This window comes from Balearica regulorum, chromosome 4, assembly GCF_011004875.1.
Source record: "Balearica regulorum gibbericeps isolate bBalReg1 chromosome 4, bBalReg1.pri, whole genome shotgun sequence".
Taxonomy (NCBI): Eukaryota; Metazoa; Chordata; class Aves; order Gruiformes; family Gruidae; genus Balearica; species Balearica regulorum.
The window spans coordinates 71122258-71137733 of NC_046187.1; the positions used below are offsets into that span (position 1 = coordinate 71122258).

The window sequence follows — 15476 nt, forward strand, 5'->3', positions numbered from 1 at the left end:
AAAAGAAAAGAAAAGAAAAGAAAAGAAAAGAAAAGAAAAGAAAAGAAAAGAAAAGAAAAGAAAAGAAAAGAAAAGAAAAGAAAAGAAAAGAAAAGAAAAGAAAAGAAAAGAAAAGAAAAGAAAAGAAAAGAAAAGAAAAAAAGAAAAGAAAAGAAAAAAGAAAAGAAAAGAAGAAAAGAGAAAAGGAAAAGAAAAAAAAAAGAGGGTCTAAATTTTAGGCGTGGATCTACATTTTCATTAATATCTTTTTTAATGGACATTCATATATCTCATTACATAGAAATTAAAACGTAGGATCCGTGAGAGAGTTGAGAAACTCAGGATAGTTAAACGAAGCATTAAGAAATCCTCCATAAAGTTACATTCATCGGGAATGGGACGGCAAACGTAATAAAATTGCCTGTATCTAGTTTAAGGCTGAAAGCCCTAAATACTGCGAGTACCCTCAAGTCTGGAGCGAGTCTCCGCTCGATGGTGGGAGCGGGGCGTACACCCCGCCCGCCTCACATGTTCACAGCCTATTCCAAAGTAATGCAGTATAAAAGAAAAAAAACAAAAAAAATCGATCCAAATATATTGTTCAACAGTGGAGCCAGCGCGCACCTATGAGATTTATCAAGTATTGATTTGCATGAATATTTTAGACCCATGCCTACGAGAAAAGTTATAGGCCATCTTAAGCCGGTGAGCAATGTACCATTTGCAAAGTAGCCATTTAACAAGGTGCTTTTCAGCGTATCGATCATTTTCATTTAAAGTGTAATTAATAATAACATCTTATGGCAGCTATACCAGGAATTTATTTCAGGTCAGTTTAGATAATATTTTGATTTTCGTTTGGTTTGCTTAAAAGAAAAAATATCTTTACACTAATTATTTTTATTAGCGTCCAATAAATACAAGTTATCTTTGTGAGTAGTCTGGCAAGGTTTTCCTTTGCCTCGCCTCTGGAGTGCCATCTAGCTAAGCTGTTGTAGCAACATTCATTAAATAAATGTCAACATACAAGGATTTATGCTGCATAATAATATTACAGCTGTAGTATAACTGGATTTATTTTAAAGCTATTCTGAGGTTGCTTTGATCTTTAAAGCAGCAACGTATGTCTCTATATGTCGCAAACAGCCTTTGCGAAACTACTTTGAGCTTTACAGTCTGCCAACATTTTTCTTCCAGCAGAAGAAGCACAAAGCCTGACTCTTACCTCTTTGATTTGTTTAATAAAAAATATTCACAGCGAAGAAAACTGCGAGGAATCTGCTGTCCTGATTTGCGGGGTGGGCTAGGGTTTTGGAGTTGGGGTTTTTTTCCCTGCTTTGAAATCGTCAATGTACATTCATCAGGGACTACGTTTTCTGTTAGCTGTTTCTCTGCATCCTGCAGAAATTTCTTGCCATCAGATACAATAAAAAAGCTTCATTAGAAAATCTACGAGGTAAAGAAACCTGAGGTGTATAGGTTCCTACTTTCAGCACATACTTTTAATAAGCCACTTGTAAAGCACTTTCTGCATGTACAGAATAAGGCATAAGTAAACACTTCTTCTTAGATGAATTCACGTCTTGCACCTTTTTAATATCTTACTATGATCATAAGTTACAAATACAGTGTATGAAAAAAAAATCTGTTTATTGATATAATCAGCACGTCTTTAAAAAACAAACAAACTAATGTCAAAACACATTTTAAAAATCCAATTGATCATTTAGCCCTGCCAGTTCCTTAAATTCAAGAAAAGAATATTTAGTAGAATCAGAAGTATAATAATCTCATATGTTACTCCAAAGAAAAGGCATGTGGAGAATGGCAGGTGTGTTAAGTTTCGCGTTGGATTACAATCTACTCTGATATGACTGTAGTGAGTCAGGATTTTACTCCAGTAGGTAACACTGGGAGATCTGGGGAGCTGGATACGGCGGGGGAAACGGTCTGGCCGCTTTCTTCCAGGAGCAGCCAGGCTCTGAGCGGTATCAAATCAAGTGTTTGCGCCCCGAGGAAGAAACATCGCCCCGAGTCACCCCTCTGCTCACGGAAAGGCTGAAGTCCACGCCAGCCGCTTCCCCCGCGGCCGCTGGGTCCCGTCCGGGGACCGGCACCCCCAGCCCGGCCGCTTCCCGGTCCTTCCTCCACTGCTCGGGGACCAGGCTTTAGAAGTTTTCGCCCCAAACTCGGGTGTTTGACGGATACGCAAAGAAAAACAGCTGGCGGAGATCTCCCGGAGTGAGACGAGGGATTTCAGAGCAGTTGAAAAAACAAAACAACAACAAAACAGCTCCCAGAAACGGGACTCAAGTCGAAAGGAGCATCCCGTCAAGTTAGCACTTTGCTCAGGAACCCGGAATATACATATTTATTTCATTCTCGAGCGGTTTTGAGGCTTTCATCGTCCTGACTTCAACTGTGCAGGCTGATGCTCAGAGCCGTGTTTCAGGCCAAAGCGGAAAAAAAGAAAAAGAGAGAAAAAAAAAAAAAAAAAAAAAAAAAAAGCTCGCGGTGGAGAGGTTATAATCCGCCCCTGACCCTTCTTCTCAGGTTTCTTATCAAAGCTGAAGCTCCGCCGCATGTCGCCGATAGATTTCATAACAAGATACCGTGAGATTACTCCAAATATAATGCAAAGCGTAGGAAAAAGTAAAAATCAGATGGCTCTTCCTTCACTGGGGACTGGTCCGCATGCACAGACCCCAACAGATCCAGGACCCGGCTTTCCCTGCGGGAACCTCGAGTGCTCCGAGCTGGTCGGTTCAATTACATCTGATTTTGCCCTGAAACGTACGATCAAAGCTTGACCTTCTACCAAGGCTGAGTTTTATAAGGTCATTTCTCCCTTAATACTCGGGAAAAGGAAACAATAATGGACCCGATATTCATTTTAGCAGTGGGTAGAGAAGGGGAAACAAAACAGTTATTAAAGGAAAAAAGTAGCTTGGCATGCATATACTTCATATAACATCACATTACAGGTTAGCTTGCATAACTAGCCATACAGTTCCCCAGTCTGTCCCCATTCGATTATTTTTCTTTCCTTTCTTTTTAATTGCCAGTGCGAACTATTAATCGATTACACAACCGATCCCATAAGAGACGGACAAGACGAGGTGCGTTTTCATCAGCCTCCTCAGGAGACCGAAATAAGTGGCAAACTCACTGGTAAAATACAGTATGTTGAATTATATATATCTCTAACCGTGTATTTTAGTTGATAGTGTATCAGGGAAATAAAACGAAAACAAAGAAATCAAATCCTCACAGCTCGGACTTCAGCGAGGCGAATTCATTCCAACAATTTGCCTTCAAGTTGTTTCAAAACAAAAAGCCTGCAGCGAGAAGGACCAGGGGGCATCAGCACATGCTTGGGTATCGATCGTATGAAAATGAGAGTAACAATGGAGCGGGGGCGGGGGGGGAACCTGTACGAATTAAGTGACTAAAACAAAGGGCCCTGGAGAAGCTGCTGGAAGCCGGGATCCGCAGGGTCCCCCGCTCTGCACGGAAAGCAGCTGGGTCAGCGGGAAAAATGAAAGGTTTCCCCGGCAGGAGCCCTGGCTCGGGGCAGCGGAGGACCCGGGGAAGGTTCCCTTGGCCGCGGAAGGGGCCCCGCGGCTTCGCCGTCCGTGGGGCGGGGGTGGCGGGGCCGGGAAGCGCCCCCGGCCCCGGCAGTTCCGTACATTCGTCTCATGCTCCGCAGCTCTGCGGGGGCGGGGGAAGGTCTGGGCGGCTGCTGCCCCCCCCGGAAAACGCCGGTCTGCGTCACCCTGGGGCCGAGGCGGCGGTGAGGGCTTTGCCGCTGCCACGGGGCTGCATTTTCTTTGGATGCGCGGCGGGGGGGAGTCCCGCCGACCCGCTCCCGGCTCATGGCTGGGGTCCTCGTAGTCCTTTCCGTTCCCTCCGGCTGCTGCGCGTCGCTCCGAGTTAACCCCAAAAGTAAGTTTATTGCACGTTTAAAAAAAAAAAAAAAAAAAAAAAAAGTCAAAAAGCAGAAAATCGAGAAACATGTAAGTTGGAAATAAAAAGTCCAGGGAGGAAGGGGGGTGGAGCTGGAAGCCGGGGGAGGGGGCGAGGGGGCCGCAGTCCCGGCACAGGTGGGCGCTCAGACGAGTCCTGTCATCTGCGACCGTAGGAAAGGGAGGGAGGCGGCGGGGAAGGTGCCCAGGGGGTAGCTGACGCCGCTGGAGAAGCCCACCAAGGGGGGCGACATGTGGGGCAGGGTGAAGCCCAAGGCGCTCGCCGGCGAGTTCTCGTGGTACAAAATGGGGACCCGCACTATCCTTTGGGCGGCGTGGGAGAGGTTGGCCGCCTCCAGGTCGGCGGCCAGCTGCCGCTTCCACTTGTTGCGGCGGTTCTGGAACCAGATCTTCACCTGGGTCTCGGTGAGGTGCAGCGAGGCGGCCAGCCCGGCCCGCTCCGAGCTGCTCAGGTAGCGCTTCACGTCGAAGGTGGACTCCAGCTGGAAGACCTGGCTGCGGCTGAACACCGTACGCGTCTTCTTCTTGCGGCCGGCGGCGCGTTGCTCCGGCTCTCCCGGCTCCTCGCCGCGCTCATCCTCCTCCTCTCGGCCGCCCGGCCCCGGCCGCCCGCCCGCCGGGCCCCGCGCCGCCGCCCGCCCGCCGCCGCCCGCCCGCTCCGCCGGTTCCTCGGGCAGCTCGGGCGAGTCCCGGTCGCTGGCTGCGGAGAGAGGCAGAGGGCTGGGAGGTGGGGCCGCTGCTTCGGGCAGCGGCGGGGAGAGGAACATCGCCCAGCCGCCCGCTGACCCAGCCGCCCCTCGCCCCCGCTCACCGGGAGAGGAAACAACGCGGCTGCGGAGAGAGCAAGGGCAGGGTGCCGGGGCGCCCGACGGGCGGGGAGCCCGGGCCAGGGTTCCTACCGCTGCTCTGTCTCTTGTGATAAACTCCCAAATATTTGTGAGTATATACACACGCGTGCACGCATACTCACGTAGAAACACCAAAATTACATTTCATGTATATATACATATACTCATCTATGTACATACTCATACACGTGCGTATGTGTATACGTATCTAACTGTACGCACGTACCTAAACACACACGTATGTATGTATATAACATAATTATACTTTTAGGTGTGTTTAGAACACATACAAGTGTACGTGTGTATGTATACGCACACGTACATATGCATATAAATAGATATACCTTTTCATATATGAATGTACAGATATGAATACATGTGTGCTCTTATTTTTACACACGTATACATTTACACACACATATATACATATATACACATATATACACAAATATATTTACACACATATGTACACGTATACTTACACGCACATATGTAAGTATATTGGTGTGTGTAAACGGGGGTAAGTATAGTACCACGTGTGTGTATATAAAGGGAGGTGAGAAAAACATATTTTTTGCCTCACGTTATTCTGAGCTTGATAAACCAAATGGACGGGGTCAGCTACTGTAATATCGGGACATTGCCCCCCCAGCATGTCTCCGTGGAGTTTCCAATATTGTGCTTCCCATTTGCAATTTTAAAGGGGAAAAAATATTTCCTAATCTTTATGAAACAGAGGAAGAAAGAGAAGAAAAAGAAGGCGTTTGTTTCTGGAGTAGTTTTCTGTTTCTAGATGTAGTTTTGAGAGAAATTAGAAATATTAATAAACCCATCACTGTAAGAAGAAACTCTTTGGATTACAAATCACGCCTCTTTTCCTTATTGAGCAATCGTGCGGACTCTACAGGCTCGTATAGAATCAAAGAGATGCGCCGACAGACAATATTTTCTCTACCAGGATAAAAATAACCACCGATCGCAGCCCATAAACTTTTTCAGATGTTAATTTCTGCCCCCCGAACCCAGGCTTTTCCTCCAGGTCCCTCTCCTGCGGGATCCCCGCAGTGACAGGCCGCTGCCTGCCCCAGCCCCAGCCGGCGGGCCGGCTCCCCGGGAAGGGGGGGGTCCGGGGCGCAGGGGACCGAGCCCAACTGCTCCCCAGGGTTTCTAAACTCTCCGCTGCGCTGCTAGGGACGGTGGTCCCAGCTTTCCGGCTTGCTGGGGCGTCAAAAAAAAAAAACAAAAAAAAAAACCAGACGTCCCTCTTTAAAAAAGAGAAGAAAACAGGGATGGGGGCTGGCGGAAAGGGAAAGAAAAAAATTCCCGAGCAAGCCAACAGCCCCTGTTTACATTCTGGGCGGTGGGGCGGAGGCTCCAGGTGCCTGACACACCGTGAGCATTTCCGGAGATTTGCCCTGGGCGGCCGAAAACGGGGAGGCAGGGCGAGGGCTGCGGCGGGCATTGCGCGCATCCCCCTCCGCGCCTGCTCCCAGGGGCCGCGGCGGGACCGGACCCCCCCCCCCCCCCGGGGGGGAGCAGAGACACCCCCCCCCTCCCTCCCCAGCCCCAGCCGGGCCCGGCGATTAGGGGTAGGGAAAGGCGACTTACTGTCGGGGCTGGCGCAGCCCAGGAAAGCGGCGTGCGCTCGGCGGTACCAGCCGACTGCGGCGTCGCGGAGGGGGCAGCCCGGGGCGCCGAGGCGCAGCGGGGAGCGCGGCCCGCAACGCGGACCCCCGCGGCCGCCGCCGCCCGCAGCCGCCCGCCGGTCCCCGCCGCCCGCCGTGCCCTCGGTGCCCAGCAGGTCCTCGATGAAGAAGGACGAGACGCGGGCGGAGGTGGAGCCGGCGTTTTCCGTGGCTTCGTCCGGCATCGTCGGAGAGGGCTGCGGGAGGGGGGTCCCGGCTCCGCCGGCGGCTGGCTCCTCGGCTCCCCGCTGCCCCGCGGCCGCGTCCTGCCTCTGCCTAGCCCCGTGGATGCTCTCCTGGTATAAAAGGGTTTTTTTCCGGAGTAATCATTTCAGATCGCGGTTTGCCATCATTTCCTGCAAGCTAGGAGGGGAGGGGGGAGGGGGAGGAGGGGAAGGGAACGGGGAAGGAAAAAAAAAAAAAAGCAACCCGACAACCCATCGGAGGCGCCAGATTCTGCGCGAAAACGATAATAACGAAATAAAAATGTCATGCGAGTTAAACGCTGGACACGAGAGGGGGAATCCTGCGATTGGAGGAGCGCCGCGGCAAATGGGATTTCCGCAGGGGAAGCGCAGGGCGCGGAGAGCGGCGGGGCCGGGCGCTGCCAGTGCCTGGGCGTGTGTGTGTGTGCGCGTGTGTGTGTGTGTGTGTGTGTGTGTGTGTGCAGTGCGGGTGTGTGTGCGTGTGCGTGCGCCGCCCCGGGGCTGCCACTCACGAGCTCCTTATTTAGGTCAATTAGGAGCAAAGCCCGGCGCGGGGGGAGCGGCAGCGCCGGCCCCGGCACACGGGCCGCAGCCGCTGGGGGGGGGGGGGGGGGCTTGGCCGCTCCACGTCCCGGCCCTCCATTGGCTGCAGAGGGCTCAGCGGGCAGTCCAGCCAGCCAATCCGCGCCGCGGATATCGCGGTTATATTAATATCATTAATAATAATCAGCCCCCCTCCCACCCCCCGCCGTGCGCTTTCATGTCTGCGGCGGCGGCGGCGGACGGAGGAGATGCGCCCTCCGCCGCCCGGAGAGCCTGCACCGGCCCCGCCGGCCCGGCAGCCACCGCCGCGGGCTGCCGGCAGAGCGGTGAGGTTGCCCCTCGCCCGAAGCCCCCGGGTTGGGGCCCTGAAAACGGTGGGCGGGGGGGGGGGGAGGCGGCTGAAGGACACCGGCCCCTGTGAGCTAGCAGTGTCCGCGGCCGGGGAATGTCCCGCCGGTGGAGGGGAGGGTGCCCGGCACGGGAGGGCGGGGTCCCTCGTCTGCAGGGTCTCCCGAGACCCGGTTGGTGACATTTAACCTTTTCCTTTATATATATATATATGCGCATATACATCTATATGCATATTTTTATATATATGCATGTTATGTCTGTATAGTTTATTTAGAAAGACAGACAGCTCCCGCTCATCGAACACGGGGCCCTTCACGACTCCCCGTCTCCCGCCGCCCCGGGCGGGGAGGCAGTGCCGACGCGCTGCCCGCTCCAGCACCCAGCCCGTGGCTCCTGGCGTTACCCCTCCGCAGCCCAGCCCGCCGGTTTTATTATTATTATTATTCCTGTTGTAATTCCGCTTCATGGAAAGCCGTAAAGCCGCTCTCCGCCTGCCCCCTTTTCCCGAGCCGCCTGGATCCGCCCGCCTCGGAACAGGGACCCCCAGCATCCCCGCCAAAGTCCTCTTCGCTGCAGGGCACCGGGGCAGGAGAGTTATCCTCTGCCTTCTTCCCCGGGGCCAGGCGAGCCAGGTTTGTAGAGGGACGAGTCAATCCAGAGTGAGCGCCGGAGACCCGTGGAGGTTTGGGTGAGTACACAGATGCCTTTGCGATGTTCACCTGCAAGTCAGCTCTCTCCTCCCGCTCTGCTCTGCCTCTTCTGTCGGGATATCCTCATTTCTTCCCCTGTACGGTACTCCGGGATAGGCACCCCTTTCCCAAGCCCCGCCTCCCCCGCCCGATTTTGAACGCTGCCCGGCGCGACTGTCCGGCGGGGTCGGGGCGCAGCCGGCTGCGGAGCCGGTCTCCCCGGGACGGAGAAGTCCTGCTCCCTTTCCCGAAGTGGCGGTGCGGACCTTTGAGGTCAGGGCCTATTTCTGGAGGGGAAAAAAAAAAAAAAAAATTAAAAAAATCCACTTCCAAAGACTCCAGAAAAAATGCAAACAGCCAGAGCTCTGAAATGGACTCTGGAAAAGCAGGAATATACAGGGACACGTTCTGCTTTCTCTCCTACCTGGGCAGAGACTGAGAGCAGTCTGGCGAATTGTAAACCGGGCGAAAGGGCGTTCGTCACTTGTTGCACAGGAATGATGTTAGCGAACGTTGCTTTTATGCTCTGCGCACCTTGGTGCGTGTTGCTGGATAGGAAACACGAGTTTGACTTATGTCTTAAGCATCCATAAACCGTCAGCTCTGACTGGCAGACTCAGAAAATATATGTGTTCTTTCCAGTATAAAGAAAAAATTGTGGACCCTGGTTAATTATATACATTTTATATACAATGGGCAAACGATATGCATGTAACCCGTTCATATTTTATAACGTGTTACTACAGTGTGGTCATGTAACTTATGCAATATTATTTGCTTTCCACTTAGAAATAGTATAATAAAATCAATAAGTAATTTTGTTCTTGCTTTTTTCCCCCTCTGTATTTCTTTAGTGTAACGTGTAACTGTTTGGTGTGCAATAATGCTGAACCGTGTTTGTGAAAAGTCACGTATACTTAGACTTATTCCTGAAACGCAAAATCAGGATGTGTATAATTCTATACCTGCAAATACAACACTTGTACATACATGTCCGTGTGTATGGGATTTTTTTTAAACTTGTAGCTATGTTTACGTACCTTTTACATTGCTGTGGTGACATAACTACTAACACTTGGTGCTGAATACTCTTTGTGCTTACGATGATGCGGAGAAAAAGGGAGTGTGTTTACTGGATGTCTCCCTGCCGCCACCCAGCAGGGCTCCGTGTAGGGAGCAATAAAGCAATCAGTGAGAGTATTTTCGTAACTTAATGTTAGAAAGACATCCGGGGCCCCTGCCCTAACTCCTGTCAGTGGCACTTGCCGGCAGCAACGCGGGACGGGGGGTCCCCTTGTGCCGAGGGCATTGCCATCGCCCCGGGCTAACCCCCACCTCGGGCAAGGGTCGTGCCGGCGCGGCTCCCGGGCCGTCTCCGGCGGGACACAGGGTGGCTTCTCCTTCCCCACCGCTTTCTCGCCCACAGCCATCTCCTGGCAGCACGGTAAACCTTTCTTTTTTGCAGGCGGAGTGGAGAGGCTTTCCCTGGACAGCAAGCTCCTGCCTACCTCCGGCGGGTCAGAAGGGATTTCCCCGTGTTTTCGGCAGAGGTGCCTTTAAGACCAGATGTAGACATAGGTGGCGGTCCCCTTATTTTTTCCATCTCTGGCTCTGTTTCTCTCCCAGGTACGTATTTTCCTCCGAAGCTTCGGAGACCTCCAGATCCGGGGCAGCTCGGGGAGGTGCGGGGCGGCTGCGGCCTGCGGCCCCGGCTCCGCTGCCCGCGGGGTCTCTCCCGCTGAGCGGTCCTGGCTCCCAGTCCGAGCCCATCGCTGGCCTGGGATGCCCGCTGGTCACATGGCGTGGGATGCCCGTGGGATAGACCTCCCCCGTCACCATCTCCGACGGTTCCTGAGCCTTTGGCAGGGTTTGCTCGACGTGGGTGCAAAGCTCGGCCAGCTGCCACGCAGGGGGACAGGGAGGAGTGGAGATTTGGGGCCGGGCTCCTGAGGGAATCAGCAGACGAAGGGCTACTTTTGGGGCCGAAAACGTATATACGAGCGTGACAAGTGCCTCCAGTGAGCCACGGTGATGCCGGGCCGGTCGCTCCCCCCGCTGCCCTGCCGCCTCCCGCAGGAACTGGAGCGGGCCTGCCTGCAATGTGAATGCAATTACACTGCTGGTGTTTGATGTCTCCCCTTGCTCTCCCCCCACCAGCACTGCCTCGATGTGTCGTAAAATAGAAATGAAATGAAAGACAGGCTTTAGCGCTCGCTACCTAACCTCTGCTCCTCTCTGCTTTTAAGGGCCGGCGGTACGTTTGGGGTCCGGATCTTTGCAGGAGGCGTTTAACCCCCAGCGCTGCGGGCAGAGATGGCTTTCTGGGAAGGGGAATCATCTCTCCCTTCTCCATACCGAACAGATCGCTCAGGTCCTAACAGATCAGACGCCGGGTAAGGAAATTCTTGGCCGATATTTGCCTCTGGTTGATATATTGATATATATATATGTGTGTGTGTGTGCGTATACTTAAAAATAAATTTTCAGCCAAGTTAGATTTAGCTATAAAAATACAACAAATAAAGACCATATTCGCATCTTCCGTAAAACATCGGAAGGCACCAAAACACAAAAGCAGATACAACGATGCAAAGGATTTAGAGGAGCAGAAGTGGTGACGAGATGGTTTGAATACCTGCTTTAAAAAAACATAAAAGATCACCCAGAAGATGGTTGCACCACCTCTAAACCTCTGTGCAACATCTTCCTCTTCCTCCTCCTCCCCCCCGGGAGTCCTGGGGGAAGATGGTCCACCCAGCTCCCGGAGGAGCCGCCCAACCCTCTCCCGTCGGGACACCTCCCGTCCCTGCATGGGGTTCGCCAGGTCTCTGCTCCGGCTCCGCCGCCCTCAAAAAGTCGCGGCTGCGGAGCGGGACCCGGAGGAGGGGGGGTCACGTCCCGCTAGACCTTGCTGGGACAAGCGGAGGGGACGTTTCAGAGGGGTGTCCCGGCCAGCACCCCCCAGCCCGCCTGGGTGAAGGTCCTGTGTACATCTCACGGGGATACCCCACTTTGGGTGGCCTTTCCAGCAGGGAACCCTCAAAGGACAAGGACAACACTGCAGTGGGAACCCCTTTTTTCCCTGCAGGTATAAAACCCTAAAACCCTTCAAATGTGGGTTAAACAGCACTTAAGTGCAGCAACACTTTGTGGAATTCCTTTCTGAATTTGCAGTAATTTTAAGGGGTCACCGAAGAGAAAATGACAATTATGGTAGAGGTTTGTGGTTGTTGTTGTTTGGGTTTGTTTGGGTTTTGGGGGTTTTTGTTTGTTTGTTTGTTTGTTTTCCCCCAGTAAATTATTTCTATAAACCCAATCCTACTGAATTCTTCACCTTCAGTGATATTGGCAGGGAACTTTTCCCCTTTCGAGGAGGCTGCACAGCGCACGCTGATTCCCACGAATATATTCATTATTCACAGATCGTCACCGAGGGCTTTGGCTGGAAACTGCCAGCCCGCAGCGTGTCCTGACCGTCCGTGATGCCGATTTATTGCTCGTTATAGATGCCATAGAACTGGGAACATGAATCGCATCACTTAAGTGCTGCTTCCTTGCTAAGTGAGGGGTATTTTAATCCACGATAAATTATCAAACTGGGGAATATCCTTGTGTACGTTAATATATTAACGAAGAAAACACTTCGAGAATGATTTTGGGGAATATCTATTCCCATGTGCTAAAATTCCAGATCTCTTTCAGAAATATTTATTAATTGTCTGACTGGAGACGGGGAGAGAGGGAGAAAAATGGATCTTCAGCACATTATATGATCTTTTTTTAAAAAGGTAGTCCCTACTGAAATGAGCTAACAATTATAATACAGTCCTGTTTTAAAGTGACTTTTCCAGAAAGGTCTTTGGCATCGATTTCCTTACACAATTTTAACTTTTGTGTGTGTGTGTGTGTGTGTATGTACAGTGAGAGAATGCATGGTTTTATTGGTACTGGTTAGGGTCAGCCACAGGAGAATTATGGAGGTCATGTGAAATAGGTGCCAATAAAGCTTTTATTATTGTTATACAGACAAAAGAGCATTATGGAAAGAGATCCTTACCAGACCTAACCATGGATATTTTGTTCTGCTAAAAATCAAGTTGGAAAATACAGGGACACAGTTTAAAAAAAAAAAAAAAAAAGTGACTTTTCAGAGCTATTGAACGTTAGCCTATTATCCATAAGACTTTTGGAATTATTTTCCCTCAGAAAATTAAGGTCTTCTGAAATGAAACACTGCACACAACTCTTCATTTTGCCTAAAATAAAAGACGGGGGGGGGGGGGGGGGGGGGGGGGGGAGGGGGGAATGCACTATCACGACAGAGCATAACTGCTAAAATTTTGAAATAACATTCAACATTTTATTTTTATATTATGTAATATAAGAAAATCAAACTATTTTTTAATTAGCATGGTAGATTTTATCTCTGGTTTGTATGTACCTACAGTTTGAATCTGAAGATTTTCTGCCAGAGCTTGAAGTTGACAATTTTGAAGTAAAATTTCATTAAAGTGCTGTTCTCCTTCGCTCACTGTATCTTGAACAGTTTTAGTGGAGCTTTAAACCGCTGTCAAGGACTGTCATGAACTTCCCCACGTGTTGATACATTGGACTCTTAGATCAAACTTCAAAAAACAGTTGGAGCTTAGTGAATTTAGTAAAAACTCATACCTTCTTAAATCTGATTGACTCAGGAGTTTTAGATTAATTCCAAGACGGAGCCAAATTCAATCAAAGAAAGTATTAAGAACTTAGAGTACAAAACTTCCTTTGTATTTTTACAGTTGTGTAAAAGGAAAATTGAAGCATGGATCAAAGTTAGCCCCCAAATAACATTAACATTGGGGTAAAAATTATACTAGCTTTTGCACTTTGATAGCAAAATGATTCAAACTGTGTATTCTAAGGGAAAGGTTTAAGAAAACTTGTGAAAATTACACGGAGCTTTATTGTGTAAAAAAATCGCCTATATTTGTGAGTTATATTAATAAAAAGCAAGCAAGCTCTGCACAGGTAGAAACCAGAAAGTATGTCCTTTCCACTGACTTGTAATTTGTTTATTGTAAAAAGGGACAACATATCAAGCTTTAGAACTGCCATTAGATGAAGGAAAGTATTTTTCATTGTCACATGAAAATTATACTTTTGCAAATCATATTCGAGTGAGGCATAATGATTTTCCCGAAAAAAAAACCTCTGTCACCAGTGATATATATAAAAATGTAAATGCATGAACTTTTGAGTCAGTTCAGAAAAAATTTTTACAGAAATCAATGAGTAGTTAGAGTTTATGTGAGTCATTAAAATCCAGGAATGAATGCAATTTTCAAATGGTCCTGTAATGTATTATAAATGGTTTTGCAATGCTCCAGCATATGTGGAGATACGTATCTGGAGATATATACAGTTACATAGATACGAATATGTTTATTATGGTATATAAAAATTACGTTTTCACGGAGCATGAAAGTAATGTTGAAATGCCTTTAGAAAGGACTGGACCTAGTCAAAATTAACATTGTAATGAACTCAGAGCCTAATGCAAATCCATGGAAACCCCAAATGCATTCACTTTCTTGTTCTGAATTATTTTGTTATCAAGTGTGATTAGTCCTAGTAAACCCTGAAGCAGTAGGAAGGCTGGGTCAAACACTGAGTGAACTCGGTGGTAAAGCTCTGTTTGCTTTCTCTTGGCAAGCAGCACTGGGATGTGCTATCTTCCCCAGCATCTCAGTGGGGCTCGGCAGGAAACCCAACCATATCAGCTCCTTCTCATAAGATTCCCCTTTGACTTCACAGACTCCTCGAGTTGTGTTAGGATGGCGCGAGCCAGTTCCCACAGTAATTCCTCATGAAACCTGAACACCGCAGCCCACATTCTGCTCTTGTGAGAACATGAGAAGTCAACCCAGAAATTTACACAGGCCTCTGGCTATGAATAATAAAATCTACACTGCAGTTATCTGAAATTGGAGCGATAAGTGGACTTGCTGGAGGAAAATTTCCATATCACACTTTGTAAATCCATGTCTTACTCAGAGGAAGCTACAGTCTTGATTTGAATGGAGACAGTACTGGAGAGATGGGCAAGGAGAGCTGAAGGTGCACCTTTGCTGTGCATCACATCACAAGGGGTATGTCCTACCAGCTAAGTAGGAAGAGGTGTCAATGCCTCTTTATCTCCTTCTCTCATGCAAAATTCTCCTCCCACACCTACTGGGGGGATTAATCAAACTAAGCAGAGACCTCGCCATCTAACCTTTTCATCCTATGTTCCTCTTAAAGACAAAGCATATCTAGCCAATATTGTCCACACATTCAGGAAGTAACCGTCATGCAAGAAAAGTCAGATTAATCTCTTCTCATGTCTCCTACCAACTCTCTGGTCTTGGGGAGGTTTTCTGGCTGCTTCATGACAATACATACCATGGTGCAGCTAGGTGAAGGGCAGCTCTGCAGAGAAGATGCAGTTAACTGAATTTTGTAAGGGGAAGGCACTCAGCTGGAGATGGGACTGCTCTCTTTAGCGATACACTGTAATGGTGTGGCCTTTCCACTCCAAGTCACAAATGACTTGGTCTTCCCTTGCCCTGATCAAAAGCTTCATATGACTTGGCTTTCTTGGCTGAGTGTGTAGAGGCAAGCTAAAAAGGAGCCTGTTCATTGTCTTCACTGTAATCTCATTCCCTGGCAGATTTTGGCCTATCAGTTCCATTCCAGACCATGTCAGGGCATTTATAGGATAATAAAGTCCATGGACTGCTCCTGGCAGACATCAGACCACCTTGTTTTAGAGTGGAAGAGCACACACTCTGCAGACTGAAGCTGTGCCATGCCATTTGCACTTGGGACTATAGGGTGGGGCCAGCATGGATCCAACCTGGAGCACCCCAAACCCTCTTGTTCATCTGGCAAGGGACAGCAATTTCCTCAGATAATGGGAAGAAAAGGTGCCCTGTCATCATGGTGTGCAGTTATGGCATTTTGGGTAGGTGATGTGTGTTTCGCAAAGGAGAGTACCTCTTGCCTACGTGTCCTCCTCTCCCCAGCATCCTTGCAAAAGCCTGGCAAACACTAGCCCTTTAGCAGTATTTATAGCTGTATCTCTATCTGATGAGCCACTCTAAAAGTAGGCTAACTCAAAACATACCACATCGCTGCTTGGAAATGCAGATGTGAAGGGATATCT

General features: G+C 49.4%; 1 protein-coding gene and 1 long non-coding RNA gene across 2 annotated transcripts; one reads left to right on the top strand and one right to left on the bottom strand.

The window, feature by feature from the left end:
- Nucleotides 1–3955: 3955 nt before the first annotated feature.
- LOC142601785 (homeobox protein HMX1) lies at nt 3956–7236 on the bottom strand. The gene is made up of 2 exons (XM_075752589.1): nt 6422–7236; nt 3956–4665 (listed from the first exon to the last, which is right to left on the bottom strand). The coding sequence occupies exons 1-2, from the start codon at nt 6681–6683 to the stop codon at nt 4091–4093; spliced, it is 837 nt and encodes a 278-aa protein (XP_075608704.1). The 5' UTR covers nt 6684–7236; the 3' UTR covers nt 3956–4090.
- Nucleotides 7237–7499: 263 nt separating this feature from the next.
- LOC142601575 (uncharacterized) lies at nt 7500–10663 on the top strand. Its single transcript, XR_012835093.1, has 3 exons — nt 7500–8286; nt 9753–9913; nt 10534–10663. It is a non-coding gene; the product is annotated as an uncharacterized LOC142601575 (long non-coding RNA).
- Nucleotides 10664–15476: the final 4813 nt, after the last annotated feature.

Bases quoted from the DNA above. Each gene is read 5' to 3' on its own strand.
- LOC142601785 (XM_075752589.1), bottom strand. From the start codon at position 6,683: ATGCCGGACGAAGCCACGGAAAACGCCGGCTCCACCTCCGCCCGCGTC. The intron at 4,666-6,421 runs GTAAGTCGCCTT...CTCTCTCCGCAG, and splicing joins GGGCTGCGCCAGCCCCGACA to CCAGCGACCGGGACTCGCCC.